The sequence below is a fragment of the Myxocyprinus asiaticus genome, chromosome 34 (assembly GCF_019703515.2).
Source record: "Myxocyprinus asiaticus isolate MX2 ecotype Aquarium Trade chromosome 34, UBuf_Myxa_2, whole genome shotgun sequence".
In the NCBI taxonomy this organism is placed as follows: Eukaryota; Metazoa; Chordata; class Actinopteri; order Cypriniformes; family Catostomidae; genus Myxocyprinus; species Myxocyprinus asiaticus.
This window is the reverse complement of record NC_059377.1, coordinates 25768776-25786085: the sequence shown is the minus strand read 5'-3', so window position 1 is coordinate 25786085 and position 17310 is coordinate 25768776. Positions and strand designations below refer to the sequence as shown.

At 39.5% G+C, this 17310-nt stretch overlaps 1 protein-coding gene across 4 annotated transcripts in view; it reads left to right on the top strand.

Annotated features, from left to right (window-relative positions):
* Positions 1–17310, top strand: part of LOC127425343 (triple functional domain protein-like) — a 161316-nt gene that overhangs the window by 21438 nt on the left and 122568 nt on the right. For all 4 annotated transcript variants that reach the window (XM_051671204.1, XM_051671203.1, XM_051671202.1 and 1 more), the window contains exon 2: positions 10314–10367. In XM_051671204.1, the coding sequence (XP_051527164.1) occupies positions 10314–10367 (54 nt within the window). The remainder of the gene's footprint in view (positions 1–10313; positions 10368–17310) is intronic.

Here is a 17310-nt window from a genome sequence, read left to right as displayed (position 1 = left end):
GAATCCGCTTGAGAGACAAATGAATCCTCCTTGCCATCACCATCGTCCTCATTTGACAGCCCTCCCAAAGCGGTGATGGAAACTCAAGTCATCATCTGTTAGGACTTTCAGGAACAGTTCGATCTCCATTTCAAAGCTGACCGACTCCCCAAGCTCGTCCGATGGAGTAAGCTGGTCAGCTTGGCCCAACTTGACACCGGAGGTGAGGTTTCCGTCACTTCGGTGGACACCGCCATGTCCCCTCCTTGTAAGGGATCGCGACACATCCTGCACGAACACCGCTCTCCTGCGCAGTACTCCAGGTGAGAGTTTACTGCACTTTGTGCAGGAGAACGGTGTCCGTAATGCTGCCCGGGCGTGCTTTAGGCCCAGACACGCTGGACACATAACGTGTGGATCTGTGGCTGACATAGAAAATCCACACACTCCAGGACAAGAGCGAGACAGTGGTTTGGTCTTGCCAGACTTTTTGGGTGAAGCCATCTTCAAATGGTAAGTTGAGATCTTATTTAAATTTATATTGCTTGGTAAAGCGTTTTCCGATTTCTTCAGTATTACTTGGCTTGACGTCCTATATCAAGTGGTAGCTTGTTGGACAGTTAAATCTAGCCAACAGTTTTCAACAGTAGGTGCACTGAAAAAGGGCTCGTAGCTTGGATGCTGCAAGTGAAGAGATGTAGGATGCCAATTTGGGCCAGTGCTACTGATTATATAGGGAAGGGGCGGGCTTCCCTGGTGCACTGGCCAGCAGCCTGTAAGGTGGGATTGCAAAGGGCTTCATGGATGACCACTCAAGAGGTGTGTCCCATAGTGAGATGTCGGGCAAGTCGACCGAAAGAGAACTCCATATTTCGAAATAATTTGCAGTATTGTTTTTTGTCCATGTGATCATAAATTAAATGACCTTTTACCTCTTAAAGAGACAGTACCATTTTATCACTTTTTATACAAATTAAACTCGTAAACTTGTACACATTTTTCAAACAGTGACTGCTTATCACTACTGATAGAATGTAGAATTTTTATATTTGTTAAAAGTTAAAATGTGATTATAATAATGATGACAAACAAATTATATATAAAAAGACAAATACACTTGCATACTTTTTCAGGACAGGTTCTGTTTAGTTCTATTGCTTGTCATGCACCTGGTCAGCCTGAATGTAGCCAACTGTTTTTGAATGTGTTTATTTGTTTGTGATATTTTCTTCTAGATATATGAGAAAATCTATTATTTTAACTTTGAGCATTTATATTGTATATTAAAGAACATTTATTCTGATGAGATTTTATAATGTAAATTTTGCTCAAAAATATTTCTAAAAAATATTTTTATTTTTGCCATTTTAAGTGTTGTTATATCTAATTGAAATTATATTGAGTTGTTGAATCTCATATCGTGAATTCAGTGATGTGCAACCTGTACATATCTGTTAATGCCTCAAACCCCCTGGGGTTTTATGACCCTTTAAGCAGTTTAACCCTTGATGCCCCTCATTAACACATTTGCTGTACACAGAGCTGCACTTGTTGTCACCTTGTACACCATGGTGGTGGACCTCAGCTTGCGTCATGCATGCTGTGTCGTGCTCTCTGTCTGCTAGCAGAAGATATTTACAGCAGCTCACCAGACCTCTGGGTGCTCCTCCATGGAGACCTCCAAAATTAGGCCTGTGATAAACATCTTATTCATGGAGACCTGAGGAGTGTTTGTTCTCACAGAACCAGTGGGTTTTATTTACATTAAAAAAAAAAAAAAAAATTATTGATGTTTAGTTTGGTAGATTTTTTTTTTTTTTTTTTTTCACTGCTAAAATACTTCATTCTAGTTGTTGCAGAGACAACTAGTAAGCTATTCGTTGGTTGATTTTACCCCCACTGTGGCTTTCTTTGTTTGAGTATCCAAACCAGCCTGTCATAGCAACATTGGATCAACCAGTGGCGTTAATCAGTTTGACCAATGGTAGAGATTATTTTTGCAATTTTCTTTGGTTACGCCCATGAGGCAGAAATTACACCTATAAGCAGGAAGGCCAGAAACATAGTTTTATTCAAGTATGCATAGGCAAATGCGAGCGCTTAGCCAACACAGTGTTGAACATACATAACGTGCTGTCTTACGTTACTGTGGCGGTAACAGACCTCAGTACTCAAGCATGTATTAGTTACCTTCAAAAGTCTGTGCCATTAAACTGAATTTGTTATTAATCAAATTGCTATCACAGAGATTGTTAAATTGACTTTATCTTACTTGCTCAGCAATACTGTTTCTAAACTGTTGCTCCACCATGACAGTAGTTGACTTGAAACTAAAACTCACCATAGAAGTAGACAGTTCACAGTGTTCACACAATGTCCTTTGTAGCGTCCCTTGTGGCAATATTGAGAATGCAATGCACTCTTGCTTTAGAGTATGTTCCGTTCTTAAGTCTGGGCCATCTAAATGTAATCTTTCATCAACAGTTGCTTACAGTTTTTTTAGCCTCATATTCCAAGGAAAACTGAGCAAGATCAGGCAGTGTTGAACTGATACCTGCTTATTTTTAGAGTTATGTTGTACTATCCTGACTGAACAAAATCCATCTGTGTGTCCTTCATTAACCTTTTATTTTAAGTACCATCATGTTTGCTTATTAACTTAATCTTGAATTCATATTTGTAAATTTTTGCAGAGTAGAAGTCATGTTTTTAACCATGGCTGTTACTTATCAAGCTTCTTTGCATAAAAAAATGCCATGTTTACCTCAAAAGAGAAATGACAATCTGGATGAGTACTTTGCCAACTGATAAATGAGCAACAAAAGACAAAGCACCAGCAAAAACGGTATTATTCCAGACATGAACTTCAATTCCAGGCAGCCTAACCTTCAAAATATCAGACATCATGACATGAAAGCCGCTCTCAGATTTGGTAGTTGGGCTCCATCTAATTGCACCATGGGGAAATATGTCTTTTGGTGTCTGATAGAGATCAGAACATTTGCTTGCGTTGGTATTGGCTCAGAACAGCTTCCTGGACATCTCCTTATAGGTCAGGGTAGTGATAGCTTTGAAATAGAGCTGTACTCTGGTTGTTATTTGTTCATTCTAGTAGCCTGATTAGGTCTGGATGAGGCAGATAGCAAACATGCGGTGAGGAGAGTCCCCTTTTCCTGTCATACACATAATTCATGTATGAGTCCGATTGATGACCATCACAAAGAGTTGGCTTGTTTTAATTTTTGTGGTAAGAAAGTGGCAGAGCTGAAGGTCACTTGAAAGACACATGGCCTTGAGTCACTGCACCTCACTTCTTTTGTTCTTGCTTGGCTCAGAATAGAGGGGCTTTTGGATCTGACTAAAGTTTTAGACATTTAACAGTCTCACAAGCACATGCATACTAACACATACATTTGTTGTCACTGCTATAGTGTCTGACCTTGTGTATTTGTGTCCAATTGTATGTTTACTACATGTGAATATTTGTACTGTGTAAGTCTCTTTTATGTCATGCCCATTTCCTGCTTGGTCACACCAAAAGGAAACAAAGTGACCATACTGCAACCCCGTACTGTGTGTGTGTGTGTGTGTTTGTTTGTGCTGGCATATGTTTTGTGGTTGTGTGAAATCTAAGTCTTAAAATTACATTCTGCAACAGGGAGTGGGTCTTTTGTCTACTGCAAGCTACTGAACAGTTTTTGGTTGTTTCCTAAGAGTGAATGGATGAGGGTACTTTGCTGGGGATTTGGAATGAAAGTAGATAAATATTTTCTTCCCTGTAGTGTATTTGAACCAGGCCTTTCCCACTCTGTCCACTAAGCTTGTGTTTCCTTATTTGGACTGGAATAATAAGCTTGATCATTGTACACTTGTAATCAGTTGCCTTCAACGGTTTATTTTTATGCACTGGGCTGTGCATGTTTGTGTGATTTCTGGCAAGTTTCTTTGTTTTTCTAATGTGAATGAATGAATAAAATGAATGATTCATGTATAACAGGGGTTTTCAAAGTCAAAGACTGTGGGCCTCCCTTGTGACACAACTTACAGGATGGCGCCCCCCCACCCCAAACACCCACACAATCTGAACAGATTGTTAGACAATTGTTTGACATTTATTTAATCATTTTTATCATTTAATGTTTGACAAGAAAAGTGCAGAAGTTATTAACTGAATTATGACATTGAATATACAACTTTTTATATTAAACTTTTTATATTATATAATTTTTACAATGGTGGAGAAAAATGCAACAAAAGGACTACTGAATAGAAACTCTTCTTGAATGTCCATGTTTTTCACGTACCTCACATATGTTAACAGGTGGCCACATCAGTGGATTCATCGATCTGGAGTGCAAAAAATGGGCTGTGACTGATGCTGTCTAACACTTGCTCCTTCACATCCTTTGCTATGTCAGAGATGCGCCAACCCACTGTGTTGTCAGAGAATGGAATAGAATCAAACTTAGAAGCCGCTGCCTCTCCTACCATCAAGGAAAACATATCTTTGACTGCCGACAGAATCACTGTCTCTCCAATGTTATGTGCTTTGTCTGCCTTGGCAATACGCAGTGCAACGTGATATGAAGCTTCAGTGGCCTTTACATTTAATTTGACAAATTCTCAGACAGTTTTTTTTCTGACCTTGAAAGGCTTGAAGTTTTCTTTGGAAAAACTCGGGAGGTTTTCCCGCTACCTCAGCATGCTTGGTGTCAAGGTGTCTGTTCAGCAGGTCGCATGCTGTCATTAGCTAAAATCTCCTGACAAAGGACACATAAAGGTTGTGGTGCATCAACTGATCCTGTCCATTTAAATCCTGCTCATTGTATCGTCATCTTTTGGGTTTGAGCCCTGAAACGGAAGGATTCAAATTTGGTGGTCTCAGAAACTGCTCCATTGTAATTACAGACTAATACGTCACGTCTGCTTTATTGGTGGGCTTGACAGATATTAGAAAATCTTCACAAAGATTCTTGAAAAATATATATATTTTTGCCTATTATTTTCAGAACTGTTTAAATAATGTTTTAAATATAAGAGTTAAACTTAATACATGTGTGTGTGTGTGTGTGTGTGTGCCTGTATTTGGTTTAATAGAGGCTATGTTGTGTGGTCTGTGTACTCATGTAAACACGGTACACTTTAAGTGTTGTACTCGTGAGTAACGGTGTCAGGCATGCGTTTGGCATTACAACTATGTCCTGCATGTTTATATTTGGTCTCCAGTCTCTGTTCAGCCTCGCTTCTCTTCTGGCCTCTCCCTGTACCGGGTTGAATATCAAAGAAAAGTGTAGCAGATGGAATTATCATAATTCTCATCCCCCACCCCAAAGGAATAGTATACCCAAAAAACACTTTCAAGCTCCAAAAAGGACAAAGGCAACATAAAAGTAATCCATACAACTCCAGTCCATGTCTTCTGAAGCGATACGATCATGTACCGTGCTCTGCTCATGCGTCAAGAGTGAGGAAGTGCAACAAGCTTCAAATCATAAACACGCCATGTAGCGGTGCACCGATCAGGAAATTTGAGGCCGATACTGATCACCGCATTTTTTAACACTAAGATCGGCCGAAACTGATTTTTAAAAAACTTCAAGTTATATGCTGCAGTTATATGTTTTTGCCCCACACAGTAAAGTGACATTAAAAATACATTAACTGTAAATTGCTTACATTTATTTTATGCAAAACAGTTGAATAGTTCTGTTGTCACTATCAAATGTCATTGTGACATACTGGCAACCAGTAAAAAACCATGAGAGTATCACATACTGCAGAGATGTTAAAATAAGAAAGATAAATCCATTACAAGCGCCAAAACCACTCCAGTGGGATATTATTAATAACTATGATTTGTGTACCACCTCTGGCATGTTTTTGTAACAGTTTTTCTCAATCCTTTCCTGGAGTACCACTAACACTACACATTTTGGATGTCTCCTTTATCAAACACACCTGATTGCACTGATTAGCTAATTAGTAAAATGTTCCTTGATCTGTAGAGCCCAAGCACTGTGGCTCTTTGAAGCTTTCACAACATTCAGTATGTTTACCTAAGCAGTTATAATCGAGCTACAGTGGGTTTTCATTGTGCATCATCTGCATGCTTTCGGAGCATGTATGTGCACAATGCCAATGCCAGTTGTGGTCCGATTAATGTATATACATGATGGACGAAGCCGAGCTACAATCCCATAATGTAGGTCTGTTAGTGCAACTTTGCAGAAAACGTAAAAAGTGTTACATGACATTTTAATAAGGCAAATTATTGTCTTAGTTCGACTAAAATTTAACTTTTAAAGTGCATGTAAATGCACTGATTGTTTGATATATCGTTTATATAAAATTTATTTACAAATCACTAAGGCTGTCAAAATACAATTAGAAATTTGAATATTCATAGAATTTAAGATAAAATGCACATTAGAATGCTTAAATGCGAATTTGAATTTTTGATGTGTGCCAAGCTCTGACGATGATTTATGGGCTTTTCAGACTGAAAAGCTAAAAAAAAAAAGAAAAAAAAAGCAAGATGCAGCGCAACACTCAAAGACATCAATCAAGCATATGCATTTGGAGTGAACGGCCCCTTCGGTGGATGTCTTTGGCCATTGTGTCTTGCTCTCTTATCAATGTCTCTCTGTATAAGCATTATAAACTCAGCAAAAAAAGAAACGTCCTCTCACTTTCAACTGCTTTTATTTTCAGCAAGCTTAATGTGTAAATATTTGAATGAACATAAAAAGATTCAACAACTAAGACATAAACTGAACAAGTTTCAGAGACATGTGACTAACAGAAATGGAATAATGTGTCCCTGAACAAAGGGGGGGGGGGTCAAAATCAAAAGTAACAGTCAGTATCTGGTGTGGTCACCAGCTGCATGAAGTACTGCAGTGCATCTCCTCCTCATGGACTGCACCAGATTTGCCAATTCTTGCTGTGAGATGGCACTTGCAAGTTCCTGGACATTTCTGGGGGGGAATGGCCCTAGCCCTCACCCTCCGATCCAACTGATCCCAGACGTGCTCAATGGGATTGAGATCCGGGCTCTTCGCTGGCCATGGCAGATCACTGACATTCCTGTCTTGTGGCAGGAAAATCTCACACAGAACGAGCAGTATGGCTGGTGGCATTGTCATGCTGGAGGGTCATGTCAGGAAGGGTATCACATGAGGGAGGAGGATGTCTTACCTGTAACGCACAGCAATGACAACAAGCTCAGTCTGATTATGCTGTGACACGCTGCCCCAGACCATGACAGACCCTCCACCTCCAAATCAATTGCTGTGTTTATATGTACATATAACTGAATTTAATGAAGAACACTGTGGTGTCTCCAGTATTATGAAGCTTGAGTCCGTGGTAGTACTGTGGCACCGGTATAGGCTAATTTGCAATGCCAAGTTTACATAGAAACGTCTATTGAAGCATTTCTTTTCTTGTTTTATTTTTTTTTACGTAAGATTTGAGAATATGAACTAGCTAAATCTTTTGACTTCATCATTTTATAAATTTTTGTTAACAGCCAGATGTTTTTTGCAATAAACAAAAGCTTACACTGTGCTGTTTGGTATATATAGATTAATTGCGCCCTTTTGTGGACATAGGAGACAACATAGATTTAAAAATCTGATGTATTGCAGCTACCTTTTCCCCTACATTAAATAATTTCTTAATTTAAATTTAATTCTAATTTAGTTCATATTTAAGTGAAAATTAAAATGTAGTTTTTCAGGCCTGTTGACAGCCCTACACTTCACCTCATTGACACAGCTTGGGAGTGCCAATGTCTGTGACATCAGAGAGATGCAGATGAAATAGTGTGGTGGTGTGTGTTGCGTGTCTGATGTAGGAAGAGGATCTTAGTGGAAGTGAGATGGTGTGCGATGCCTCAGATCATATGTGTGATTAGAGAGACCCTTTTCTGTCAGCAAGTCTCCTGTTACCCTCCCCCACCTGCCAGCCAGCCCACCTCACAGATTCACTGTGCTCAGTGTTGCCGCGCCTACAGCCCAGATGTACAGCACACACACGCACACAAAGACCTTTTAGAGGAAGATCATTGTTAACATACCTGTTGAGAAATGTGCCGAGAAATAATATGTCCTCTGTCTAATGTTGCATGTAATTGCGCCCAGTTTTTAATTTATGTGCTGGCAGTTCTCTTACTGGTATATTGTGCTTGTACATTGTGTCACTCTTAACCCATGGTTTAAGCAGCATTAAATGGCTTGTCCTGCTTAGAAATCTGCTAGGAAAATCAAGCAGTGTGTTTAAATCTGGCAGGAAGAAAGTGCACCCATGTACCCTGCACTCTCGTTCTTAGTGCGCACACACTCTTTTTTTTATCCTGCCCTCACATGCTCCATATTTTGCCTATAAGCATGTGACTACATGTGAAATGAGTCAGTAACCCTGCTTTTTGCCTTCTTATAAAACAGAAGCTCCCACGAATCCCCTCTGTCAGGCAGTTTATGCATGATATGGAGCTCTTCAGATTTGGTGGTTGGGTCATTACCTCTGGTGGATTAGTCCAGTGACTGGTACACAGAGTCTAAGCTTAACCTCCATGTCAGCAGCGTCTTTCTGTAGATAGGGTGTGGTGATGAAATATGAGACTGTCCTCGCTGCGGACTGTAGCGTGATGACGTAGTGAATTAAATCCACTATGTAGTCAACTTCAATGATGTACTGGATGTTTTTAATGCGCATGTGCACAGCTACATATTATATTAGATTTGGTTTTCAGATTCCCTCACAAGAACTGAAGATTTAGAGTAGGGTTTAGTCAGCGAAGATGCTAGAGATGATATTTAGATGCTATATAGCAAGAGTCTTCAATAGGGGTCCGCGACCTCTAGGGGGTCTGCGGTGGTGTGACAGGGGGTCCGCGAATTTCTGTTTGATCCACCACCGGCATTCGTAATAATCATTCGAGACAGTACTGCTGCTCCCTATAAGCTGATTACGCACTCTGGGTAGGGCACCGACTCCCTAGGGGACACCAGAAACTTCACCGGCTGCCCTTACTTGCACGTTATACGTTATTCAAGGACCCGGTAGTAGTTGCGGTACAGAAACGATCACCTCGCGCTTGCACTTTATCCTCGCGCTTGCACGTCCTTGGCGAGAGAGGAGTATATATTTTAGTCCATCCACATTCTGAAGCCCCTCGAACCTCCATGCCAAATCTTGCTATTGCAGTAATTCTTCCTCATATTTGTGCATCTCATTTTATTTTGTTATGAACTAAATGGAACGGCGAACATTGTTAAAGTTTGACGAAATTAGCCCATCGGCCATGCTCATTATGAGCCACTCATAACACAATGCATATCATGTTAAGCAGCGCTGCAGTAGAGGGTTGCATAAGTAAACGCGTATGCTATGCGTTTTTCGCGGTGTGCGAAAATACTTAATATACAGTATAGACCTATGTATATGTAGTATGTCTAAATATACAGTTACCACTGAGATTATCAAGCTGCCATAGACTACACTGGTGACTGTCAAATCGACAAATTTTGAAACGCATGTATAAAATCGATCACTAACATGAGATGAAAACTCCAGGTATAGGCCTATCAGTAACCTTAAAAGTTTTTTTTATTTTGCATGGACAGTCTGTCTTTCTGTTTGTCTGTCTGTTTATCTGTCTTTTTTTTTTTTTTTTTTTTTTTAGGGGTTGTGGCACAGTGATTAAAAAGGAAAATTTGACATTGTCAAAAAGGTTGCAGACCTTTGCTAAATTTTATGATTATTTTAATGGCTTTGCAATGTAAACATCATCAAATATGTACATACAATAATATGGTACCATACATGTTTTTATAGGCATAAAATGCAACACTCAATTCTCAGACAATATGCAACGGGGGTCCCTGCTCTATCTCTCTACATACCAAGGGGTCCTGAAAATGGTTGAAGGCCCCTGCTATAGAGCATATTTTCAAAATCAACTAATTTGTATGACAATCATAATAATCGTGAAAGCCCTAAAACGGACAAATAATCGTCATAATCGTGAGAGCCCTAAAACAGGTAAATAATCGTCATAATTGCAATTATTTGTTTGACAGTTAATCGTCAGCCACATTTCACAGTCTTGACAGCCGTAGGTGATATATTTAATTTGATTTAAAATGACACTATGAGAAATAATACAACATATTGACATATTGAGTAGACTGTATGTTCCTCCCTTACAGCTTCGGTTTTCTTTGTGTCAAATTACATATACCATCTACTCTGACAAAATTATATAAAGGTGCTATTTTATTGATTCTCTTGACTGTTCTGATTCATCTCTCTTTGGTTTTCCTCCATAGATTGTACCCTTTCAAAATGTGAGCCCAAAACTGACATCTCCAATCAAATAACAGGTAAAGAAGCTTTCAACTGTTGATGGTTTACAACCAATAGCCTAGTTGGGTACACCACTAATATTCTTGATTGTGATTGGCAGCCAGACAAATAACAGATTTTTATTACAGCCTTAACATTTTTAAAGACTTCACTGTAAACATACTATTTATTGTCTCATTTTGCAATTCACTTTCACTTGTATTTTGTGTTTTGCTGCTTTTCCCTTTGTTTGTTTTGTCTGAACATTATCATCAAAGGAAAGACTTGTTTAAAGACACTTGCCTCTGTTTGATGTTTAGACTGTTTGTCACTTTCTGGGATTGAAGCACTGCAAACATCATGTCTGCTGGATAAAAAACACACAGACAGAAATTTGTGTGACTCTGTACTCAGACAACCAATATGTTGGCTCATTAGAGCGGTGAGAGGAAAAACAATGGTTGTTTTATCCTTAGATTGAACCCTGACTCTGCAGAAAAAATTCTAACTAATTGTAGATCAGACCTAGCATGTACGCCATTTTGCATTAATAATAAACATGAGTTTCTTTTTGTCTTTGTCTGTATTGCTGTACAAGCTGACCAGCCGTTCAGCTATAGCAACATTACAAAAATTGAGAGTTCACTGCAAATTTGCCGCAAACTAGCCACAAATTCGCCACATATAATTTTCACATGCAAATGAGCTTTGCGGCAAACTTGCCGCAAATTGTCTATTGTTGCCAAAGGTTTGCTGGAGGTTCACCACTACTGGTGAAGAGCTGCAAACTTCTGGCAAACATTTGCGGTGACTCACAAGCTCATTTGCATGTGAAAAAAACGAGCGGCAAGTTTGCGGCTAGTTTAGATTTTTTGTTAGGGAAGCCATGATAGAAAGCATATGTTGTATATAATACACATTCCTTATATTTCTGACATGACATTGAGTCAGGATATCTCTTCTCCCACAGCCACAGAAATGTTGACAGTACACACTTGCAGGGTTAAAATGAACCACATGTTCGCAATAGGGAGGAAGCTACCAGTGTTTTTAGAGCAAGGAATCCAGCAGTTCAGTGATAAACACTTTTATAGTCTATATTACTATTACTATAATGTAATATTACCTTATATAAGTAAAGGTAATATTACATTAAAATAATAGTAATATAGACTGGATATTTGGAGAAGCATACTTTAAGGTTGTAAAACATTCCTTTCAGCTAGTATAGGCTATAAAAGCGTCTAAATAAGGCATTTCCGTCCACAGAACTGCCGCTCACTGGATGTTTTTTGTTTTTGGCACCATTTGGAGTAAACTCTAGAGACTGTTTTGTGTTAAAATCCCAGGAGATCAGCAGTTAAAGAAATACTCAAACCAGCCCGTCTGGCACCAACTATTACTACTACCAATTCATGCTATTATCTAATCTGCCAATTGTGTGTCTGCAGTGCATAAAAATAATGATGTAAAATAAAAAAAATGAGATCTCAGTGATTTGAACCATGGCATGATTGTTGGCATATATATATATATATATATATATATATATATATATATATATATATATATATATATATATATATATATACTCGGTGGCCGATTATATTATTAGCTGATAACCGGGAAAATAAAAATATTATCGCGCAGATAATGGAATTACCGCCGATATTTTCGTCGATAATTTGTTATGGTGTATTTGCTTGTGGCTGATAATCTCTGACTGCCTGCGACTTTTTCCTTCAGGCAGAGATTCAGGCAGTCTCAAGTGACAGTGTGCGTGCGCACACACAACTTCTCTGTGTGAGTGAAAGACAAGCTCATGTTTCCCTGTGAGGGTTATTTCAACATCTCTACACCTTATGTTGTTTTGGGTCTGGTTTTAATTCGGGATCATCTGCTGTAAGTAACGACATGCCATTTCCAATATTCCGTTTGTTTCATGAAGCAATAAATGAAAACGCGACAAAAAACATGTGTTACTTGGGGGCGATCATTTTCACTTATTACTTAATGAAACATAAACAGAATGTGGGAAATTGCACAGTATAACTTGCAGCACAGCACTGCGATTAAATCAAGCCACAAAACAACCTAACACGGTTCATAGATCTTGAAAAATGTTTATCAGAGTGGCTAAAAACATTAGTTTGAGAGTGAAACGAATGTGCTTGTTGTATTTTATGAGTTGAGACATTTAGAATGTTATGACTCATGACTATTCGATCTGGATTATGTTACCTATTCCCATTATGATGATTGTGTTCACATTTCATAAATTATACAATGGAACTGTCACAGATGAGCGCTGAAATATGCATCTGTGAATGAGATGCTCATAAGCACACATTCCTAACACACACACAAACCACCACTGCACATGCAGTCTGGCTGCTATCATAAACATTACACCATGTATACTAGGGGTGTAATGGTTCTGTGTAAAAAAACGAAATGTATGGTTCGCCAACCACGGTTCAGTAAGCATTTGCTCTGCGGTTCATCTCTAGTTTAATAACGCATCTGGATCATACAGTTTGGCGAAGAAAATAAAGCACCAAATATACATGCGTAGTTGTAAACTCCACTAATGTATGGCTCTGTAGATGGACACACTCCGCCTGTGTTTCACGTGAGTCAACTATCTAAAGAGAGCAGCTGTCCTATTAACTGTATGTTAAATCAGTTGATGACATCACAGTTCACATGCATTAATTGGCAAAATGGCAAGCTGAGAAAACAAGCTGCAAGAGAGAAGGGCCTGCATCATTTAAGTCTCATGTCTGGGAACTTTTTCTTTATGTAGTCAATTATGGTCAAAAAACATTTACAAAACAGGCACTGTAATGCAGTTATTACTTGACGCGAGTGCCGTATATTGGTAATACGTAGATGTTTGATTAGTTATTTACAAGAGCTCGACCGATACTGATTTTAGAGGGGGAAAATTCACAGATTACCATTATGGTGGCAGATATAGTTCATTTTTGAGCTGGAATGAAAACAGACCTTTTCTATGTGGATTGTTCACCAATTTTGCACCGATATGACTATGCAAAGGTACTCAGAAGGCTGCTTTCTTAAATATTTTTAGCAGAATATTTGACATTATTATTATACATTGTCAACAAATTCTAGAAATGAACACTAAGAAAATAAAGAATAAATAAAAATACAATAAATAGCTAAATAAACATCAGTACTGTTTAGTATAAGTCAATTGCTGACCATTTAAATAAAGAATAAATAAAAATACAATAAATAGCTAAATAAACATCAGTACTGTTTAGTATAAGTCAATTGCTGACCATTTAAATAAAGAATAAATAAAAATGCAATAAATAGCTAAATAAAAATCAGGACTGTTTAGTATCAGTCAAATGCTGACTATATTAATACTGCCAGTCAATTAGGGGCAGGTTGTAAAACGAAGCATTTACACCTGCCTAGTCGAGATAAACAGTGGCGTTACACCGTATTCTGCTATACAAGTTCAGGGGAAACTTTCAGTAGTGGAAAACCAGACTTTTAAATATTACATTTTATAAATGCAATGAATGGAATTGTTCGGTTGAGGGGGTACCAAACTGTGATTCCTGAACAAAACAGTTTGGTGAATACATGTTTACTCATTAGCTTCCACTCAGCTGACAAGCATTGAAAGTAAGCTACGTGGTTAGCTAGTTAGCTATAAGCTCGTTGTCATGGAGAGTAAAAGATGGACCAGCATTGTGTCTCACCAAATAGGTAACAATGTAGCGTGAAATCAACACTCAGCAGACTCGATCCACCACTGCACCGTTGTCTGCTGAGCTGCAAAAAGATGCTCTGATGTTTACCTTTCAATCTGCTGCGTTACTGCACTGACAAACTATAGCTGGCTAACACAGCAAACAGATGTGATAAACATGAGTGACATGGTTGTCAGGACAGGGTTAGCATTATATTAGTTATATTGAAAAGGGAAAATGATGGGGTCATTGTTTATTAATTTTCCAGTATGTATTTCACAAACTAGTTAGCAACTTACCGAGAAGACACCGTTTAACTCGCACCGCTTAACACCACCCTGTCTGCAGAGCCACCGTCAGTTCAGAGTCAGCTCTGTAAACAAAAGAGTCAGAGCACGCTCTACTGGACAAACTACATTATGACACCAATTCTAAAGCATTGTTTTCTGCATTATATGTTCTGAAAAAAGTTTTCATATCTGCGCATATCGGTAAACATATACGCCAATACCAATATATTGGTGAAAGGCTAAAATTGGCCGACCGATATAGCTGCAGGTGAGCCCGAAACTGCACAGACACACTCCCATCTTTAAACAGGCACTTGGTGCTAGTTCGGACAAACATGAAACAAGAACTAAAGCACTTGGTGTTCATACCCAACGTTATGTTGCCCTTACTCCATTGATGAAGATGTGGGATTTCCAAGTATGATTAAAATACTCAAGTCGCGTGGCGCCCTACGGGGGTTGGACGTGTGAACGACGAGGTCTGCGCACTTTGCTAGTTTTAATTCTTTTTTGTATCTTAAACCAGTGAGATTCAATACACCCTGCTACATAACTAAGAAGTCAGCATGTCAAAGAATTCTATATCCTTGGGCTCTGGAGACATTTAAAGACACTTACGTGCTCAAGCTGACATCCCTGACAGGGCCGCAGACCAGGGGCTCAATTTGGGTGGTGCGGCGGGAGAAATTCAAAGGCAATTGTCCAGCATGTCTGTAATGCTAACGAAGGTAGTTGCAGACTTGGAGGATCTTGCGGTAAATACGTCGATTACTTCCATGGAGGTGAAATTCCCTGAGTTGGTTACAAGAATGTCGAGAAACGGATCGATTATCTGGAGTCATCGGAGAGGGATTTAGCTGCTAATCCGCTAGCGACCAAAATAGATTTGCAGCACGTATGGGACAAGCTAGAAGACCTTGAGAATCGTAATTGGCGAAACAACATCCGAAATGTTGGAATTCCTGAGCATGGGGAAGGCCAAGATATGGTGAAATTCCTAGACGAGCTCTTCCCGAGTCTGCTCGATATAACAGGCCATAAGCTGGAAATCGAGCACGCTCACAGAGAGTCGGCTCAGAGATCCAATGAGGGAGACAGGCCCCGATCAATTCTGGCCAAATTTCTGAGATCATCCAATAAAGATCTTGTGTTACGTGTGGTGAGGAGCAAAGGAAGGCTTTCTTGAAAGAATCACAACATTTTCTTGTTCCCAGACTTTGCGAATTAGATGAAAGAAATGTGATTGAGTCAAGGAATAAAAGAAACTCTTACATCAACGGAAGATCGCTTTTGCACTGATGTTTCCGGCCAAACTGAGAATAGACCCTCAGGATGGCCGCAAAGTATTTACATGTCCCCAGCAAGCATTGTCTTTCATAGAGACAATGGGGTGAGTAAACCATTTTGTGATTTTTTTCATGTTGCCCCCAAGTGACCTCCACTCACTGAACATACATTTGACTGTCTGAGGAAGCTGGGTGCCTTTTTGAGTTAGTTCTACCTGGCGGCTGGAGTTTGTTTTGTGGAAAAACACTCCTTCAAGAAACTTTTGCATAGACGGAGGGTCGCTTTTGCACTGATGTTCCCGGACAAATTGAGAATTGATACTAAGGATGGCTGCAGGGTATTTGCATGCCCACAGCAAGTGATGTCTTTCATAAAATTGATGGACTGAGGAAGTCATGGTGTGTTTCTCACGTTGCCTCCAAGTGAGCTTGTCTCGCTGAACATACACTTGACTGTGCGAGGAAGCTGGGTGCTGGTTCCACCTAGTGGCTGGAGTTTGTTTTGTGTAGCAGCACTCCTTCGGGAAAGTTTGTGGATAAATCTGCATGTGCCTTGTGTCTGTGCCTTGTGTTTATGCCTCCTATTGGCTGGAGTTTGTTTTGTGGAGTATTTTTTGCAGGACATTGGAAGGATTAGGTCATCTGCTGCACTTATAACTGACCTGAACATTCATTCAGACTCTCCGAGGAAACTGAACTGCCTTTTTTTTTTTTTTTTTTGTGCTGGTTCGGCTAGAGGCTGGAGCTTGTTTTGTGGAGGAACACAACCTTTGAGACAGTTCTGTGAATTAATCTACACGTTCTTTGTGTTTGTTCTGCCTATTGGCTGGAGTTTGTTGTAGAGTTTTTTCTGTTATGTTATTTTGCCTCACAAAATTTGTATAGAAACACCGGACTTGAGAAATCCGATGGCAAAGTTGTCACGGGGGCTCTCGTAGGCGTACATGGACTGTTTGAGTTTAGAGGGATGGAGTGTAGGTTGGTGCTGTCGTGCGTGGGGTTAATGCGCACGTTTTTCTTTTTTCTGTTTGTTTGGTTTGGGGGGAAGTTTGGGGTTTGATTGTTGCACTAATAGGGAATGTGGTCTTTATAATTTTGTTTTTGACACAATCGGAGACGAATAATAAAATATCATCTGTGTAAAGCAGAAGCTTATGCGCCATACTTCACGCAATCACCCCTGGAAAATCATCCTCCTTTCTTATCGCGGCTGCTAATTGTTCCTGGACAAGACAGAACAATAATGGGGAAAGAGGGCAACCCTGCCGAGTGCCCCTATCCAGAGTAAATTAATCTGAAGTTAATCCATTTGTTTGTACTGCCACTACAGGGTGTCTATACACTAACTTAATCCATCCAATAAACGTACTTCCCAACCCATACATTTCCAAAATCTTAAAAAGATAATCCCATTCTGCCATATCAAACGCCTTTTCGACGTTAAGTGAGATGGCGGTGACCGGAGTCTGATCATTTGCCACTGACCACATGATATTGATGAAATGTTGTTATCTGCCCAGTAACGGCCCAGTAACGGCTTTCTAGCCAGGCGCCTTCCAGTGGCCCAAACAGGACATTAAGTATTTGGGTATTTTATTCCCAGCAAAATTAAGAGTTAATTTTGACCCTTTTAATAAAAAGGCTTTCGAGCGATGTGGGCAGGTGGGCTTCATT